The sequence below is a fragment of the Salvelinus sp. IW2-2015 genome, unplaced genomic scaffold (genome assembly GCF_002910315.2).
Source record: "Salvelinus sp. IW2-2015 unplaced genomic scaffold, ASM291031v2 Un_scaffold3466, whole genome shotgun sequence".
Taxonomy (NCBI): Eukaryota; Metazoa; Chordata; class Actinopteri; order Salmoniformes; family Salmonidae; genus Salvelinus; species Salvelinus sp. IW2-2015.
The window spans coordinates 76,005-95,681 of NW_019944746.1; the positions used below are offsets into that span (position 1 = coordinate 76,005).

Sequence of the window (19,677 nt, forward strand, 5' to 3'; positions counted from 1 at the left end):
GAAGTGCCTGTTGTGGGGAAGCAGGGAGGACACACTGTGTCTTTGAGTATCGTACAAGAGCAGCAGGGAGAGACTGACCGAAATCACGAGATAGCGAGATCGAAGCTTCTTTTCCTACTGGCCGTAGCAGATAGCGAGAGTGATGAGATAGCACGGGCCAGTGAGGATATGTGCAGCGAGCTCGAGGGCTAGAGTCAGGATGCGATTTGGGAGGACTGTACTGCAGTGAACGGAGGGTGCATGTACAGTCATCTAGTCATGGACGCCAGGTTGTATTAGCTGAGAGAAAGGATGCTGCTTCTAACAATCCAACAGTGCAGATATGTGCAAGACAGTGATCAGACGAGTACGAGAATTCGAGAGAATACAGCGAGGACGGCAGAAGGGACCCCGAACAAATCATTTTAGAGAGCGGTGTAGACGTAGATGTTGAGAAAGAGGGACAGTTGGACGGGGTGAGAGAGACAGGACAAATAGGTTACGCGTCGTGAGAGCATTCAGGAAGATAGACTAGACACGTAGAGTCGTACGTGAGATATGATAATTATCCGCCCGGACAGTAAGAGACAGACGACACAGGAGAAGAATGACTCTACGCAGACTAGAGAGAGGACAGATTTCTGTCATTGCTGAGGCACTTGTAGCGTGAGACGCCAACGCTAAAGATCAGAGGCGAGAGAGGAGAACATGTTAGCGCCAGACAGCGCCATAAGCGCATAGAGAGGAGTATTCGGTAACGGATGTATGATCACAGACTCCGATAGCAGGATGTAATCGTACCAGAATGCGCTAAAGGAAGAGCACCGCGGATGGGAAAGTAGAGAGATGCTGCTAGAAGCGCGGAGAGACAGAAGAGCGAGCTGTAGGAATATGGTTATTAAGCGGAAAGGAGACACATGCGTGAGTATACTGACAGGAGAGAATGAGTGAGAGAGCAGAAAGAGAAGAGAGAGACAGAGAGAGAGAGAGACAGAGAGAGATAGCGAGAGACAGAGAGAGACAGACAGAGAGAGAGAGGCGAGAGAGAGACAGGAGAGAGAGACGAGAAGAGAGACAGCGAGAGAGAGACGAGACCAGAGAGAGAGACAGAAGAAGACACAGAGATGAGAGACAGAAAGAGAGAGCAGAGAGAGAGAGAGTGACAGAAGGGAGGAGAGACAGACAGTGACGGAGAGACAGACAGATGACAGACAGACGAGTGAGAGAATGAAGAGACAGAGAGAGAGAGAGAGAGCACAGACACAGAGAGAGAGACAGACACACAGGAGAGAGAGACACAGACACACAGAGAGAGAGAGACAGAGAGAGACAGAAAGAGAGAGAGAGAGACAGAGAGAGAGAAAGCGAGAGAGTGACAGAGAGACAGAGAGACAGAGACAGAGACATACAGAGACAGACAGTGACAGTGACAGAGACATAGAGAGACAACAGTGACAGAGACAGTAGAGACGAGAGACAGACAGAGACGAGACAGAGACACGAGAGAGAGAGAGAGAACGAGAAGAGGCACACAGAGAGAGGCGAGAGAGAGAGAGAAAGAGAGAGACACACGAGAGAGAGAGAGAGAGGGAGAGATAGAGAGGTGGGAGAGGGGGAGACGGAGAGACAGATAATGAGTAGGTGAGAGACATAGAGTGACAGGAGAGATTGAGAGACAGAGAGTGACAGGGAGAGAGAGACAGACAGAGAAAGACAGACAGAGAGAGACAGAGAGAGAGAGAGACAGAAAGGAGAGAGACAGATAGAGAAGATGAGAGAGACAGAGAGAGGAATGAGAGAGAATGAGAGAGACAGAGAGAGACAGAGAGAGACAGCAGAGACAGCGAGAGACGCGAGAGAGAGACAGAGAGAGCAGACAGAGAGAGAGCAGCGAGAGAGAGACAGAGACACAGAGAGAGAGACACAGAAAGACACAGAGAGAGAGAATGAGACGAGAGAGAAGAATGAGACGAGGAGACGAAGAGAGAGAGACAGAGAAGCGAGAGAGTGACGAGAGAGACAGAGACATACAAGCGACCGAGACAGAGACATAGAAGAGACATGACGGACAGAGATAAGAGAGACAGAGAGAGACAGAGGACACAGAGAGAGAGAGACAGAGAGAGAGAGGAGGGACAGAAAGGAGAGAGAGACAGACAGTGACAGGGACATAGAGAGACAGAGAGACAGAGAGAGAGACCAGACACACGAGAGAGAGAGAGACAGAGAGAGACAGAAAGAGAGAGAGAGACAGAGAAAGTGAGAGAGTGACAGAGAGACAGAAGACATACAGAGACAGACAGAGACATAGAGAGACAAGACAGTGACAGAGACATAGAGAGACAGAGAGACACAGAGAGAGAGACAGAGAGACAGAGAAAGCGAGAGAGTGACAGAAGAGACAGAGACATACAGAGACAGACAGTGACAGAGACATATAGAGACAGACAGTGACAGAGACATAGAGAGACAGAGAGAGACAGAGGACACAGAGAGAGAGACAGAGACAGAGACTACAGAGACAGACAGTGACAGAGACAGAAGACAGTGATGACAGAACAGAGAGAGAGAGACAGAGACACAGAGAGAGAGAGAGAGAGAGAGAGAGAGACCAACAGGAGAGAGCGAGAGAGAGAGAGACAGAGAGAGAGAGACGAGAGAGAGAGAGCACAGAGAGAGGAGAGAGAGAGAGAGAGAGAGAGAGAGGAGAGAGAGAGAGAGAGGAGAGAGAGAGGTGGAGAGGGGAGACGAAGAGACAGATAATGAGTTTGAGTGAGAGACATAGAGTGACAGGGAGAGATTGAGAGAGAGAGTGACAGGGAGAGATGAGAGACAGTGAGAGAGGACAGAGAGAGACAGACAGAGAAGAGACAGACAGAGAGAAGACAGACAGAGAGAAGACAGAAAGATAGAGACAGAAAGAGAGAGAAGAAAGAGAATGAGAAGGACAGAGAGAGAGACAGAGAGAGACAGCGAGAGAGAGACAGAGACCAGAGAGAGAGACACAGAAAGACACAGAGAGAGAGAATGAGACAGAGAGAGAGGAGTGACAGAGACAGGAGAGACAGACAGTGGACGAGACATAGAGAGACAGAGAGACACAGAGAGAGAGACAGAGACAGACAGAGAGAGAGAGACAGAGACACAGAGAGAGAGAGAGAGAGAGACACAGAGGGAGGGCGAGAGGAGACAGAGAGAGACAGAGAGGAGCAGAGAGACACAGAGAGAGAACAGAGACAGACAGACAGAGAGAGAGAGACAGAGACACAGAGAGAGAGAGAGAGACACACAAGAGGGAGGGCGAGAGAGAGAGAGACAGCGAGGCAGAGAGAGAGAGAGAATCTAAAATATCTCCCTGACAGACTGACAGGGTAAAATTGTAGTAATTGAGTAAATTGAGATCTACAGTTAATGTCCTCTAACCTGGGTCTTTGAAGGAGGTTTCTTTTCTTCTGGACACAGTAAACTGCCAACACCATCACTAAGACAAGGACCACTCCTGCCAGAGACCTGCTCGGCATCCCTATGTACTGTGTGGCTAAGAGAGGAAGCAGACACAACAAACATAAGAATGAAGATTGCTCCATTGTAAAAACATAATAATGGTAATAATGATAACTGAAACCAATAATACATCAGAAAGAGCCATGATCACTTACAGAAAATCAAACGGTCTGAGTGGTGTTTACAAAGTTACGAGTTGTGTGTTAGTCAAGCCCTGGGTGTGATTCTGGTCTGGAGGTCATTAGGGTGTCATGTCTCTCTCTCTGTGTGTCTGTGTCTCTCTCTCTGTGTGTCTGTGTCTCTCTCTCTCTCTCTCTGTCTCTCTATGTCTCTGTCACTGTCTGTCTCTGTCACTGTCTGTCTCTGTCACTGTCTGTCTCTCTCTCCCTTTCTGTCACTCTCTCTCTCTCTGTCTCTCTCTTTCTGTCTCTCACTCTGTGTCTTTCTGTCTCTCTCTCTGTGTCTCTGTCTCTCTCTCGCTGTCTCTTTCTGTCTGTCTCTCTCTGTCTCTCTCTCGCTCTCTCTCTCTGTCTGTCTCTCTCTGTCTCTCGCTATCTCTCTCTGTCTCTCTCTGTCTCTCTCACTCTCTCTCTGTCTCTCTCATTCTCTTTCTGTCTCTCTCATTCTCTTTCTGTCTCTGTCTTTCTGTCTCTCTCTTTCTGTCTCTCTTTTTCTGTCTCTGTCTGTCTCTCTCTGTCTCTCTCTGCCTGTCTCTCTCTGTCTCTCTCTCGCTGTCTCTCTCTGTCTGTCTCTCTCTGTTTCTCTCTCGCTATCTCTCTCTCTCTGTCTCTCTCTGTCTCTCACTCTAACTATTTGTCTGTCTCTCTCTCCCTCACCCTCTTCATCACTCTACTCTCTCTCTGTTTGTCTCTCCGTCTCTGTCTCTCTGTCTCTTGCTGTCTCACTCTATCTCTCGGTCTTTCTCTCTGTTTGTCTCTCCGTCTGTCTCTCTCTCGCTGTCTCACTCTATCTCTCGGTCTCTCTCTCTCTGTCTCTCTCCGTCTCTCTCTCTCTCTCTGACTCTCTCTTTCTGTCTCTCTCTCTAACTCTTTGTCTGTCTCTCTGTCTCCATCTCTCTCTCTCTCTCACACTCTCTTTGTCTGTCTTTTTGTCTCTCTCTCTCTCTCTCTCTCGCTCTATGTCTCTCTAGTTATCTCTCTTTCCACAGTTAAGCGAGACAGCCAGGATGTGGAATACGCTGATGTCAGGATACTGAGGCAGGAAATGAGAAAGAAGGAGAGGGAGGCGCCGGTGGAGGTGGAATACGGACAGGTGAAAGTAGCGGGTGGTCCMCAGCAGCAGCTGGAGGTGGARTATGGACAGATTACAWTATTAGAGGGTACCAGGAGGAAGGTAGACACGCCTGAGGAGGAGTATTGTATGTACGCCAGTGTACGGAAAGGACAGTGAGCAAGGTASTGTCTAGATAGAATATSATAGAATAGAAGGAGTCTGAGTTGAATCCCTGGTGCGTCGCCCAAATCTCTCMATTCTCTTGAAGTGTGCACTTGTTCACTTGTAGTCATGGATTTGAAAGGGATGCCGAAACCAATCCTACACCAATCCAATGCTTCGAAATATATGTGGAGAGTAGTGAAAAAGTGCACACTTCAGGAGAAAGGAGAGATTATTTGGTATCAACCCCTGAGAGGCCCAGAGTTGACACAGACGACAGACATGTTGAATCATGTTGTCTTAGTTACAGTTACAGCTGTGTGTTGCATGTTGATGCATGTTAGTGCATAGTGTCTGTTTCCAAGAAGTGGAGACAATACTTCTGTTTTTCTTGCCCACGTTTCTTTCTTTCCAAAACTGTTTAACCACTAGGTTGTGTTGCGGTCACTTCTTCTTTTCAGATGTGTGATATGTCACACAACATTTACTGTTTATGCTGCGTGATTCCATCTTTCTTGAATTATTCTCTAACATTCAATACTGTTTAAAGAATTACTGAGGGATTTGTAATAATTGCATAACAGTAATTCATCAGATGTCATAGGCTACTTACTTACTCATTTCCAATGCCTTAAGTCAGTTTTTTAATGCATGCAGTCCATCTCCCTAAATGGATACATCTACAGTATATATATGATGTGCAGGTACTGTGTGCTGTATAACGGTAAAATGAACTCTCTTAGATATGATCAGAAATGTATGTACATACAGTACATGGCAATATCTTTTCACACCATCAACATATTTGTTTCCACATCTTTGGTTTCGCAGTTTATAAAGTTGCTAATGCATTTCCTGTTTGAGTCACATGATTTCCWGTCGAATCCCCTGAGCCAGAGGTAATCAACAGACTGGCTGAAAATATTATACTGTGGCTTTTTTGGAGACATCACCATACTTCTTCCCAGATGTACTCTGACTAAAGAAGTATACTGTATATCAAAATAAGAATAGAGCACATTGGAAAGAGGACGTGGAGAAATAAGGATACTGATGTTTCTAACAGTGTTGACAACATAATGTGTAATATTATGGAATATGCAGAGGAATAATTTCTCATGCTTCATTGTTGATGCCGTTGTGTGATGAAAAAATTGCAATTTGATAATAAAAGCTTGTTTTTAAAAAGCAAGCAACTGTTGGTGCCTGTCTTMTTTGATACTAAAGTATAGAGGTCAGAGGTCATCCCATCTGAGGAGTAATWAACACAGTCTTTATGGCTCATCATAGGTGAACTCTCCATAACCCCAGGCTCACGAATGTACCTCTATGTGGTTACCGATCTCTAGGACAGGTGGCCCAGATATGCTGCTCTAACCATCCATCTAACTAACATCTTCCTCTGATATTGTCTTGTCTTCTGATGTCTCCTATTGGACGATAATCAGGAAGTAAGTGTCTATATCCCCATATACGTTTTACAGCAATGCAATGAGCACAGTCCCCATCAACATGTGATGCAAACAGCTTAGATAAGACTTGGATAAGTCTTTGATCCTGTTTAAACTCTGCAACATTTATACGTTTGAGAAATCATGATACTTTTCCGCTTGTCTTTTTCCTCTGGCATTGCAATCACAAACTAATCATTTGTGGAGAGACTGTCAAYGRCTAAAACGAKTGGTTTCTCTCCTTGGTGATCACGGATGTCTTCGTTRGCACCTACAGCGTATACAGCAGTGGTTYTCAAACTTGTTTTCAGGTTTCCATTTGGCAAAATKAGGCMAAATCTGACACGAACCACATCTATCTGTAGMTTGTTTGCTTGTAAGGTCGTTCGCTACACAGTTTTCACCCGATCAGCAAAGTAAAACTGTATTAATTTCAGTTTGATCTGTGTGGTTATTTATTTAGCTAAAACTGCAGTTTTTTGGTGTGAGTTTTCTGTGAGCTTAGTGCGGTTTTGAAGTGCTACTTCCCCTTTTCTATTGGTTAAAAAGTGGCCATAATTAGAGCACAAGGGGAAAATAACAATCTACAGCTTTGTATCATATCTACAGAAAGCCAACCATAATCCTCTGTTTTATTAAGTCATGTTGAAATCAGTTATATACCAACATTACAAAGGTCAATGTCTGGGACTGTAAGATGGGACTGGAACTTTGCCCTCCATACCCTTAGATCTGCCTGTTAACACTAGAGAGCAATAGTAATGGCATCTTTATGTAGGCACTAACTCCGCCATGGCTCGTTGGACAAAGCTTATGGGGTTTTTGGATGGTTTTTGGATGGGGTTTTTGGATGGTTTTAGTATAAACGCTGAAAATAAGGTCGGTGGTAAACACAGGYTTAGGATATCTKCTACGTTTTGTTCTATGAGATAATCTTCATCAGCTAACATCAGCACATAAAGYACATWAAAGGCTTCATRAATTATAAAGGTCATGTTAACTGACTRRTATTATCTCAGAGAACTCAACGCTTAACACCTCAGACCTTATTTTCAGTGTTTATCCCCAAAACCCTATTCTTTCCCCATTCCTTTTCCCCAAAGGAATGGCTGAATGAACCAGAGGTAACTCATTTCTGTTTTTTAGGACTACAAGCTGGCGAGCTCTTTTGACAAACACGCACRTACAAGCAACAAAAGGCCTGACAGACGTTCACTGCCCAAATAACAGGACTAGTGGAATCATGCTCCACTATCCTCATTGATTTCCTATTCATAATATTTCAGTAAATACACATTTTATCAACATCTTTTCAATTTAACATCTTCACAGTTCCTCAAAAACAATCATACTTTTCTTACAAAATATAGAAAAAAACATAGAAAACATTCATGTTATTCTGCAGTTACAAATTAATTGGTTTAAGAAAATACAGTATCAACACAAAAGCAGTTAGTGTCTTTATACATTTGCATAGTCTAACATGTGCTTCTCTCTCTCAGATTTTTACATTTAAGCAGGCAAGTCGAGAACAAATTCTTATTTACGATGACAGCCTACCCCAGCCAAACCCAGATAACACTGGGCCAATTGTGCACCAYCCTATGKGAAYCCCAATCACAGCCYGATGTTATGTAGCTTGGATTTGAACCAGGTATTGCAGTGGCACCTGTTGTGCTGARATGCAGTGCCTTAGACCACTGCRCCACTCAGGAGSCCAGRMAWTTYWGKCYTATATCAAAGCACAAAAAGGTAGTATTATATTAGAGGTGTGTAGTGACAGATGCATATTTTCATCACATCATTGAGGTCAATTACATCTTATGTAGTGATTGTCATGGGAATACCAGTTTRATATGTTTATTCCAGTGTTGTACAGTATGTCTACGGTAAAGGAACTCCTCAGTAMTCCTCTTTGATAGTCGTTGATATCGTCTCTGACAACAAGCTGCTGGAGCTGGTTGCCATGGAACYGTTGCTGGGGTCAGCCAGGCTGGGCTGGGTCAGGGTCAGGGTGGAAGTGGTCGTAGAAGCCTGCTGGGACAGCTGGATCTTCTTCTTGGTTATCTTCCTCTCCTTGGCTCTCCTGTTCTGGAACCAGATCTTCACCTGTTGTGATGATGTCAGTGAATGATAAGAMTGTACCTACAGTGTGAGGTGAGGTTTCTATGCACAGATAATCCACCTGTAGTTCTGAAACTCACCTGCGATCCAAACAAGAAATTCTGAAACTGATTGGATTCTAAATAATTGATCCTCAGTGACCCACATGACTCTCAGAAACTTGCCTGTTTTTCTCATCTGTCTCTCTGACATACTTGTCTCTCTCACACGCCTGTCTGTCTCTCTGCCATCTACCTGTCTCTCTGAGAGGCTGTCCCATGGCTAGCTCTGTACTGGAATTTCTTCTACAGCTCTCCAATTGTCTCTCTATCACACACCTGTCTCTCTGAGAGGCTGAGGCCCAGGGCCAGTTCTGTCTCTCTGACCCATCTGTCTCTCTGAGAGACTGAGGCCCAGGGCAAGTTCCCATCCCTCTGACCCACCTGTCTCTCTGAGAGGCTGAGGCCCAGGGCCAGTTCTGTCCCTCTGACCCACCTGTCTCTCTGAGAGGCTGAGGCCCAGGGAAAGTTCTGTCTTCCTCCTGATGKTGATGTATCTACTGGCCTGGAACTCCTTCTCTAGCCCCAGGCGCTGCTGGTCTGTGTACACCACCCTGTACTTATCCTTGGTGCGTGTCTTCCCTCCTAGACACAAGAATKACAATGTTACAAMAACACAACAATACATTAGAATAACTGATGATAACTTGCATGTTCCAGCATTGATTCATATTTTTTTTAAATCACAGACAATATGTTGACATTTAAAACCTGTTGAACTTTAATGKTAAGTGGATGGCCGTATAAAACATATCTTCATGAGAGGGCCATGAACAGTACCAAGTCATGCCCTATACTGTTAGAAAGCCCTGATATCTTGCTTTTTGTTTAGTGTTTATTATTTATCTATGATTTGTATGCACTTTTTACTGCCATAGTAGTAAGAAAAATAGTACAGGGTAGATGTTTTATTTCATACGATATGAACAACGTTTTCCTGAGAAATAGGGGATTAGGGCTTGATTGTCTTCTAATAATCTACATATACTCACAATCAACTTTACAATTGAGATGATATAAGATTTCAGCTGCCTTATTACTGTAATCATTTTTTATATAACTACTGTAGTGGTCAGGGAAAATCCAACTCATTTCCTGGTACACTCATTCATTGTTTCGTCAAGCTCTCAGCTTACATCTAATATAAAGATTGTGATGGACACAAAGTGGTTTTGTTTCACATCAAGTTGTTTTTATTTGAATATAAATCCATTTCTGTTTGTTGTACAGCGACGGGACTATGTCGTATCGCTGCAGTTTTGCAGCGCTATGCGACTTGTATGCCTGTGATATACCGTATTGTCACAAACTGACGGTCAGTCCAATCAGCGAATGAGCGTTAAGGCGGGACTTCCGACCCTCCCATGGCTTTTGATAACCTCATACCCAAGAGTCATCCGAGGCCAACTAAATTGGGTGTGGCAGGGTAGCCTAGTGGTTAGAGTGTTGGACTAGGAACTGAAAGTTTGAAAGTTCAAATCCTGAGCTGACAAGGTGCAAATCTGGCATTCTACCACTGAACAGGCAGTTAACACACTGTTCCTAGACCGTCATTGAAAATAAGCATGTGTTCTTAACTGACTTGCCTAGGTAAAAAATATTTAACTTTTTAATTTTTTATTGAAGCAGGGTTGTCAGCCAGAAGTTGATTTATAAACAAATTACCTTGATAAAACAATTWAATTATAACAAAAGTCACCTAAATAACTTAATGTTTAAGAGGCTGAATTAAATGTATATAGTATGAGGTGATCAGAAATACAAAAAGTGTATTACAACTCTGGAAGGAATTGGCTAAAACATCCATAATATGTCTAGCTAAGCATAAAGCCTCCAATGACAGTGTGAACATGTTTCCATGACTAAGGCTGTACAATGTGTGAACAGTGTCACCATGGACTGCTGAAATTGCTGATGGTGACATGGAGTCACACACCGGGACGGTTGAAAACTCCCTGACGCCGGTGAAAGCTTCAACTACCCTATTAATCATGTTAATCATAACCACCGTGTAAGAGACCACAAAACATCACTGTGGTGGTTCTTATCACTGTGAGAGCTGTTTACATAGGTGTTTACATAGTTAGCCATTCACACTTGCGTGCCTACACACACACACACACACACACACACACACACACATCCCTCCCAAACACAGACAGCGCCAGGGATGGATGAGTCAGGGAGATGGTATTGATCCACAGGGGCAGTCTTGACGGCACGGTGTGAAGTACATTGATTGCAGCAGGGTGAGGAGGGTTGAGATAAGACCAGGAAAGTTTCCTGGAGAGGAGGGTTGGTCCTGAGACATCCAGACAAACCCCTGGCTGTCAGCCTTATTTGCCCAGCCTGTCACCCCCATAGTGGACAGAGAGGGTGTGGAACCACAGGTCACAGACTCCCTGTCCTAGGCTGTTAGCTTTTCACTCACATCTTTCACCAATCAAGGGAATAGGTGAAAAGGTTCTGTTAAATGGATATGTGTGACGTTTTGTATCGGTTCTGGGACGTGTGTGAATATGTATTCCGTCGTCAGTGTGTCACCAATGCTTGTCCTGTGTCCTGTACACCTAGTCAAAACTCAAAACCTGACGTCTGCCATTGAGTACTGTCATCGGATCAACATAATGGTTATTTTTCTAATAGGTGTTCTACTCTACGAGATGTTGGTAAATCAACAAACTGTTATAGTTCTGTTCAACGATAGATAGACTATTGTATCAGAGGATTTCCTTTGTAAATGAAATGCTGTTACAAAATAAACATATTCTATATGTGTTTACATTGCTCTATGAGTTCAGTGGAACAATTTCTTATCAACTGTGTAAGCCTTTGCATGCAACGTGGTCTCAGAGCATTTCAYATTATTCTGTATGCAAATCTGTGGCACTCCATTTAGYACAGTTTTACATTACGTTAGGTTACGTTATGAATGGAATCGCAGTCAGAAAAACGTAAAATATATTACGTATTGCTCTGAGGCCAGGCTATTGCATGAGATAAATCCATGCAAGTTTGTGTGGGTCAATAATGAAGAAATAGGCTACAGTACATACTCTGGTATTCAACAGGCACTAATCTCTGCAGGCAATAGCCAGGTAAGATTTGTTTTATATTGGATATTCAGTGGATATTCGGTTTTGTCTCATCAATAGTTATTGAACCAAGCATGCCATGACTATGAAGATGGTATATTCTGATCCAGGGGTGGATGGAGAAAAATCCACACTTAAACATTTTTTATTTGATATAAATAATAATATTTCGGATTTCAATCTTCAATAGCTCTTAGACAAACCGTGCCATGATTATGAAAACGATATATTCTGAATGGGGGGAGGATGGACAAAAATACAAAGATTTTATTTTATAAAAATCTCTTCATATTTCTTTTGTTTGTTGTTGCTTTCAATCTCCAATAGCTCTTACACAAAGCATGCCATGACTATGAAAAGGATTTATCAAAAAACAAAAACGAATTACATTTTTAGATCCTCCCCTTATTCAGAATATATAATTTTCATACTCATGGACCACTTTGTCTAAGAGCTATTGAAGATTGAAATCAGAAATCGTATTATTCATTAAAAATATATATATTTAAAAAAGGTAGATTTTTCTCCATCCTCCCCTGGTTCCTGAGTGGCGCAGTTGAGGGCGGGTGTGGGTAAACAAATGGCTGACCCACGCACTGCTACCAGACATGACATGTAAGCATACAAACTGTGGTGAGGGACACCAACATGCTGCTGGGGTAAAGTACATAAAGGTGGTGTCCTTTCTTCAGTTTTTGAAAAGTAACACTGTTTCTTGGGTTTAAATTAGCCTGCCATCTCTTCCTTTCATCTGACCCTTCTACTGAAGCAGCATTATTTCATGGCTGAATATATGTCACCTTTTTTTATAATCTACAGCAAAACACTACTCTGCTGGTAAAAAGACACCCTCCATTTGAATTCAGGAAGGGAAAGCGTTTAATAAATATTGAAGTCTATATCTAAGTCGACGTCCGTTAGAGCCAATCTACCTTTAGCACCAGCCAAGTGAACGCTAAAGGATGAGAAACTGTTACAATACTAATAAATCCTCCAGCCAAACCAGCGCCCTATAGCCCTGATGTTCATCAGAATGTGGTGAGACGTGCAGTAGCTGACACYCATGTACTACTGCTCATAGCTCACATTAATGCCATTTCTCTACCATTAGTAATAAGAGCATAAATGTAGAGCTTTTTTGAAGAGTGTGTTTTCAGTGCAGGTGCCTTGTGGGACTGTGTAGGACCACACATATCTTGTTCGTTGCTGCAAACCAGACAGACAGACAGATGGAAAGATGAATGCTCAGCACGCTCACATGCACACAAAGCACAACAGGCACATTGTCAATTACACAACCCACTGACACAGATTCCAGACATAAACTTTGAGCAAAACCAACAGTCTGAGTTCTATGTAAGTCTGAAACTCTCTCATAGCTCCCTTAAAAATGTCTCTATCCATCATCTGCAGAAAAGTTACAAACCACAAAACTCTTTAAATAGAACACACATAGACAACTAATTTAGAGTGACTCTCCCTCTGTGCCAGAAATAAGAATCAGACCCTTTTTACAAACCCATAAATCTGCCTATATTTCTCTAATTAAAGAGTAAATGTAATTATCCCTGTGGTTAACTGTAGTAGTCCTACATTAACAGTGTATATAATCTCAGTACTGTACATCTTGTAGACACAAAATCTAATCCTAATCAAATCCAAGTTTATTTGTTGCGTATACAGTTTAGTAGATTTTATAGTGGGTGCAGCAAATGTTACTAGCTCCTAACAGTGCAGTAAAATGCTTGGGCTCCTAACGTGCAGTAAAAATGCTTGTGTTTACTAGCTCCTACAGTACAGTAAAATGCTTGTGTACTAGCTCCTAACAGTGCAGTAAAATGCTTGTGTTACTAGCCCTAACAGTTGCAGTAAAATGCTTGTGTTACTAGCTCCTAACAGTGCAGATAAATGCTTGTGTTACTAGCTCCTAACAGTACAGTAAAATGCTTGTGTTACTAGCTCCTAACAGTGCAGTAAAATGCTTGTGTTACTAGTCCTAACAGTGCAGTAAAATGCTTGTGTACTAGCTCCTAACAGTACAGTTAAATGCTTGTGCTACTAGCTCCTAACAGCTGCAGTAAAATGCTTGTGTTACTAGTTCCTAACAGTGCAGTAAAATGCTTGTGACTAGCTCTAACAGTGGCAGTAAAATGCTTGGTGACTAGTTCCTAACAGTACAGTAAAATGCTTGTGCTACTAGCTCCTAACAGTGCAGTAAAATGCTTGTGTTACTAGTTCCTAACAGTGCAGTAAAATGCTTGTGTTACTAGTTCCTAACAGTACAGTAAAATGCTGTCTACTAGCTCCTAACAGTGCAGTAAATGCTTGTTTACTAGTTCCTAACAGTACAGTAAAATGCTTGTGTTACTAGCTCCTAACAGTGCAGTAAAATGCTTGTGTTACTAGTTCCTAACAGTGCAGTAAAAGCTTGTTACTAGCTCCTAACAGTGCAGTAAAATGCTTGTGTTATCTACTTCCTAACAGTGCAGTAAAAGCTTGTGTACTGTCCTAACAGCAGTAAAATGCTTGTTACTAGCTCCTAACAGTGCATAAAAGCTTGTGTTACTAGCTCCTAACAGTACAGTAAAATGCTGTGTGACTAGCTCCTAACAGTGCAGTAAAATGCTTGTGTACTAGTTCCTAACGTGCAGTAAAAATGCTTGTTTACAGCTCCTAACAGTGCAGTAAAATGCTTGTGTTACTAGTTCCTAACAGGCAGTAAAATGCTTGTGTTACTAGCTCCAAACAGTGCAGTAAAAATGCTTTGTTACTAGCTCCTAACAGTGCAGTAAAATGCTTGTGTTACTAGTTCCTAACAGTGCAGTAAAATGCTTGTGTTACTAGCTCCTACAGTGCAGTAAAATGCTTGTGTTACTAGTTCCTAACAGTGCAGTAAAATGCTTGTGTTACTAGTCCTAACAGACAGTAAAATGCTTGTGTTAATAGTTCCTAACAGTGCAGTAAATGCTTGTGTTACTAGTCCTAACAGTACAGTAAATGCTTGTGTACTAGTTCCTAACAGTACAGTAAAAAACTTGTGTTACTAGTTCCTAACAGGACAGTAAATGCTTGTGTTACTAGTTCCAACAGGCAGTAAAATGCTTGTGTTACTAGGTTCTAACAGTGCAGTAAAATGCTTGTGTTACTAGCTCCTACAGTGCAGTAAAATGCTTTGTACTAGCTTCCTAACAGTGCAGTAAATGCTTGTGTTACTAGTTCCTAACAGTACAGTAAAATGCTTGTGTTACTAGTTCCTAAACAGTGCAATAAAATGCTTTGTGTACTAGTCCTAACAGTGCAGTAAAATGCTTTGTTACTAGTTCCTAACAGTACAGTAAATGCTTGTGTTACTAGCTCCTAACAGTACAGTAAAATGCTTGTGTTACTGGTTCCTACAGGCAGTAAAATGCTTGTGTTACTAGTCCTAACAGTGCAGTAAAATGCTTGTGTTACTAGCTCCTAACAGTGCAGGTAAAATGCTTGTGTTACTAGTTCCTACAGTACAGAAATGCTTGTTTTACTGCTCCTAACAGTGCAGTAAAATGCTTGTGTTACTAGTTCCTAACAGTGCAGTAAATGCTGTTTTACTAGTTCCTAACAGTGCAGTAAAATGCTTGTTTAACTAGCTCCTAACAGTGCAGTTAAAATGCTGTGTACTAGTTCCTAACAGTACAGTAAAATGCTTGTGTTACTAGTTCCTAACAGACAGTAAAATGCTTGTGTTATCAGGCTCCTAACAGTACAGTAAAATGCCAAACAAATACACAAATAATCAGAAGATAGAAACAGGGCATCAAGAATGTCAGACGAATCCAAATTAAACACTGTATCAGAAATTCAGAAATCCAAATGCAATCTATGCCTATATACACCAAAAATGTATACTAGTAATGAAATGTACTGCAGTAGATATTACAGTGAGCTATGTTAAGAATCCAGTATATAAATATGCAGTGTGTGTAAACTGTAACAAAAATGCAATGTACAAAGTGTAGCAACAGGAAGTTTGTTTTGTAGCCTAGTACAAAAGTGTAGCTTTAAAAAAAATGTTTCACAAAGTATAGCTGGGTAAGTAACTAAAGACTTCTAGCCTCTGTGGGCCACTCCTGACACGTGTCAGGAGCACTGCCTCTGGGCGGTAATGAGTTGTAATGGGTCCCCAGGCAGATCCAAAGCTTTGATGTTCCCTAGCCTCTGTCTGGAATGAAGGATACAGTGTGGACTCAAGTCACAGCTGCAGACAACCTGTGGCCTACTGTAACGATAGTCGTAATCCTCCTCCTCGGACGAGGAGAGGCGAGAAGGATCGGCGGACCAATTTGCAGCGTAGTAATTTGACATGATGATTTATTAGACAAGACGAAAACGAACTACACTTGATAATTAACAAAACAAATAAACGATGTAGACTGACCTAAAACATACGAACTACATACAACGAAGAACGCACGAACAGGAACAGACTACATATAAGAACGACAAAACGAAACAGTCCCGTGTGGTGCGACATACACAGACACGGAAGACAACCACCCACAACAAACAATGTGAAACCACCTACCTTAATACCTGTCTCTTATACACATCTAGATGTGTATAAGAGACAGGCTATATATAGTATGTTGTGTTACTAGGCCAATAGGACCTTGTTATATACTGTCCCAGTCAAAAGTTTGGACAAACTCATTCAAGGGGTTTTCTTCATTTTTACTATTTTTTACATTGTAGAATAATAGTGAATACATCTATACCTGTCTCTTATACACATCTAGATGTGTATAAGAGACAGCCTATATACTGTCCCAGTCAAAAGTTTGGACAAACTCATTCAAGGGGTTTTCTTCATTTTTACTATTTTTTACATTGTAGAATAATAGTGAATACATCTAAACTATGAAATAACACACATGGAATGATGTAGTAACCAAAATAACTTTAAACAAATCAAAATATATTAAAACATTTTGATTCAAAGTAGCCACCCTTTGCAAAGTAGCCACCCTTTGCCTTGATAACAGATTTGCACACTCTTGGCATTCCCTCAACCAGCTTCACCTGGAAGGCTTTTCTAGTCTTGAAGGAGTTCACACATATGCTGAGCACTTGTTGGCTGCTTTCCCTTCACTCTGTGGTCCAATTCATCCCAAACCATCTCAATTGGGTTGAGGTAGGGTGATTGTGGAGGCCAGGTCATCTAATGCAACACTCCATCACTCTCCTTCTTGGTCAAATAGCCCTTACACAGCCTGGAGGTGTATTGGGTCATTGTCCTGTTGAAAAACAAAATGATAGTCCCACTAACCTCAAACCAGATGCGATGGCGTATCGCTGCAGAATGCTGTGGAGGCTGGGCTGGTTAAGTGTGCCTTGAATTCTAAATAAATCACAGACAGTGTCACCAACAAAGCACCCCCATACCATCACACCTACTCCTCCATGCTTCACGGTGAGAACCACACATGCGGAGATAATCTGTTCACCTACTCTGCATCTAACAAAGACACGCTGTCTAATTTGGACTCATCAGACCAAAAGACAGAATTCCACCACTCTAATGAAGTTATCCTCTGCAGCAGAGGTAACTTCGGGTCTTCTTTTCCTCTGGCGGTCCTCATGACAGCCAGTTTCATCAAATCAAATCAAATGTATTTATAAAGCCCTTCTTACATCAGCTGATATCTGAAAGTGCTGTACAAAAATCCAGCCTAAAACCCCAAACAGCAAGCAATGCAGGTGTGGAAGCACGGTGGCTAGGAAAAACTCCCTAGAAATGCCAGAACCTAGGAAGAAACCTAGAGAGGAACCAGGCTATGAGGGGTGGCCAGTCCTCTTCTGGCTGTGCCAGGTGGAGATTATAACAGAACATGGCCAAGAAGTTCAAATGTTCATAGATGACCAGCAGGGTCAAATAATAATAATCATAGTGGTTGTCGAGGGTGCAATAATGTTTAGAATCCAGTATATAAATATGCAGTGTGGGTGTAAACTGGGTAAAAAAATGCAATGGTTTACAAAGTGGTAGGCCACAGACGTTTGTTTATAGCTAGGTAAAAAAGTGTAGCTTTAAAAAAATGTTTTACAAAGTATGGCTGGGTAAGTAACTAATAGACTTTAGCTCTGTGGGCACTTGTGGAGAGGTTTACAACGTTCAGGAGACTGCTCTTGGGCAGTAATGAGTTGTAGATTGGTCCAGGCGATCCAAGTTGTATAGATGTTCCTAAGACTCTGTCTGGAATGAAAGGATAAGCAGTGTGGAATCAAGTCCCAGCTTTCGTCGGCAGCACCTGTGGGCCTACAGCGGCCTTGGCTGATATCTTGGTAAGTGTATTGTTGGGATGTTAGTGGCAATAGGGACGTTGGTTAATTGTCAATACTGTCCCCCAGTCCAAAAGTTTGGACGAAAATGCATTCCAGGTCGGTTCTTCTGTCATTTTTACTTATTTTTTTACGCCAATTGGTAAGGATAATGTGAATACATTAACTATGGAAAACAACTTGGAATGATGTAGTAACCCAAGTTACATTTAACACAAATCAATTATATTAAAAAGATTTTGATTCCAAGTAGGCCACCTTTGAAAACTAGCACCTTTGGCTTAATAACAGATTTGCAACTCTTCGGGCATTCCTAACAGCTTCACCTGGAAGAGGCTTTTTCCAGTCTTGGAAGGAGTTCCCACATATGCTGGGAGCACTTGGTTGGTGCTTTTCCCTTCACTCTGTGGTCAAATCATCAAACCATTCTCAATGGGGTTGAGGGTAGGGTGGGATTGGTGGAGGCAGGTCATCTATGCACGGCACTTATCACTCCTCCTTCTTGGGTCAAAATAGCCCTTACAACAGCCTGGAGGGTGTGTTGGGTCATTGGTCCTGTTGAAAATACAAATGATAGTCACCTCAGCTCACACCAGGAGCGAATGAAGTACTCGCTGCAGGAATGTGTGGAAGCGGGCTGTGGAGCCGTGGACGTGGTCAAAAAAGCACCCCCATACATACAATCGTCCTCGTCCATGCTTCAGGTGAGAACCACACAGCGGAGATAATTGTTATACTCTGCATCTTCACAAAGACCACGCTGTCTTATTTGGCTCATCAACAAGAAGACAGAATTCACCACTCTAATGAAGTTATATCTGCAGCAGAGGTAACTTGGGTCTCTTTTCCTCTGGCGGGTCTATGACAGCCAGTTCATCAAATCAAATCAAATGTATTTATAAAGCCCTTCTTAGCAATCAGCTGGATATTGAAGTGTGTACAGAATCCCAGCCTAAACCCAAACGCAAGCAATGCAGGTGTAGAAGCACGCTGGCTAGGGAAAAATCCCTATAAATGCAGGAACTGGAAGAAAACTAGAGAGGAACGGCTATGAAGGGGTGGCCAGTCTCTTTCTGCAGGTGGACGATTTTAACCAGAACTGGCAAGCTTGTTCAAATGTTCATAGAATGACTAGCAGGGTCAAATAATAATAATCACAGTGGTTTGTCGAGGGGTGCAACAGGTCAAGACACTCAGGACGTAAATGTCAGTTGGCTTTTATAGCCGATCATTCAGAGTATCTCTCCGCTCCTGGCTGTCTCTAGAGAGTTGAAAACAGAGGTCTGGACAGGTAAGAACGTCCCGGTGAACAGTAGGGTTCAATAGCCGCAGCGCAGAAACAGTTGAAACTGGAGCAGCAGCACAGCCAGGGTTTGGGGGGACTGGAACAGCAAGGCGTCATCAGGCCAAGGTAGTCCTGAGGCATGGGAAAAACAATTCCTCTCTTCCCTCCAAAAAAACAAAAAACAACGGGGGGGAAAAAGGGGGGAAAAGGGGAAAAAAAAAGAAAAGAGGAGGATCCATGTCCCCCCCCCCTCCCCCCCTAGGATCTACCTGGCTGGATTGTCTTGTGGGTTCCCAAGTCCACTGGCTGTGCTGTGCTCCAGTTTTTCAACTGTTCTGCTGCGGCTATGGAACCTGGATGTTCAGCACGACGTGCTACGCTGTCCCAGACTGCTGTCTTCAACTCTCTAGAGAAGCAGGGAAGCGGTAGAGATACTCTGAATGATCGGCCTATGAAAAGCCAACTGACATTTTTTCTGAGGTGCTGGACTG

At 42.6% G+C, this 19,677-nt stretch overlaps 2 protein-coding genes across 2 annotated transcripts in view; one reads left to right on the forward strand and one right to left on the reverse strand.

The window, feature by feature from the left end:
- The window catches only part of LOC112075914 (uncharacterized), a 6,819-nt gene extending 1,926 nt beyond the window's left edge, over positions 1–4,893 (forward strand). Inside the window, exon 4 of the mRNA XM_070441115.1 lies at positions 4,692–4,893. Within this exon, the coding sequence (XP_070297216.1) occupies positions 4,692–4,893 (202 nt within the window). The remainder of the gene's footprint in view (positions 1–4,691) is intronic.
- Positions 4,894–8,231: 3,338 nt separating this feature from the next.
- LOC139025879 (homeobox protein CDX-1-like) lies at positions 8,232–15,927 on the reverse strand. Its single transcript, XM_070441116.1, has 3 exons — positions 15,843–15,927; positions 8,928–9,076; positions 8,232–8,438 (listed from the first exon to the last, which is right to left on the reverse strand). The coding sequence occupies exons 1-3, from the start codon at positions 15,925–15,927 to the stop codon at positions 8,232–8,234; spliced, it is 441 nt and encodes a 146-aa protein (XP_070297217.1).
- Positions 15,928–19,677: the final 3,750 nt, after the last annotated feature.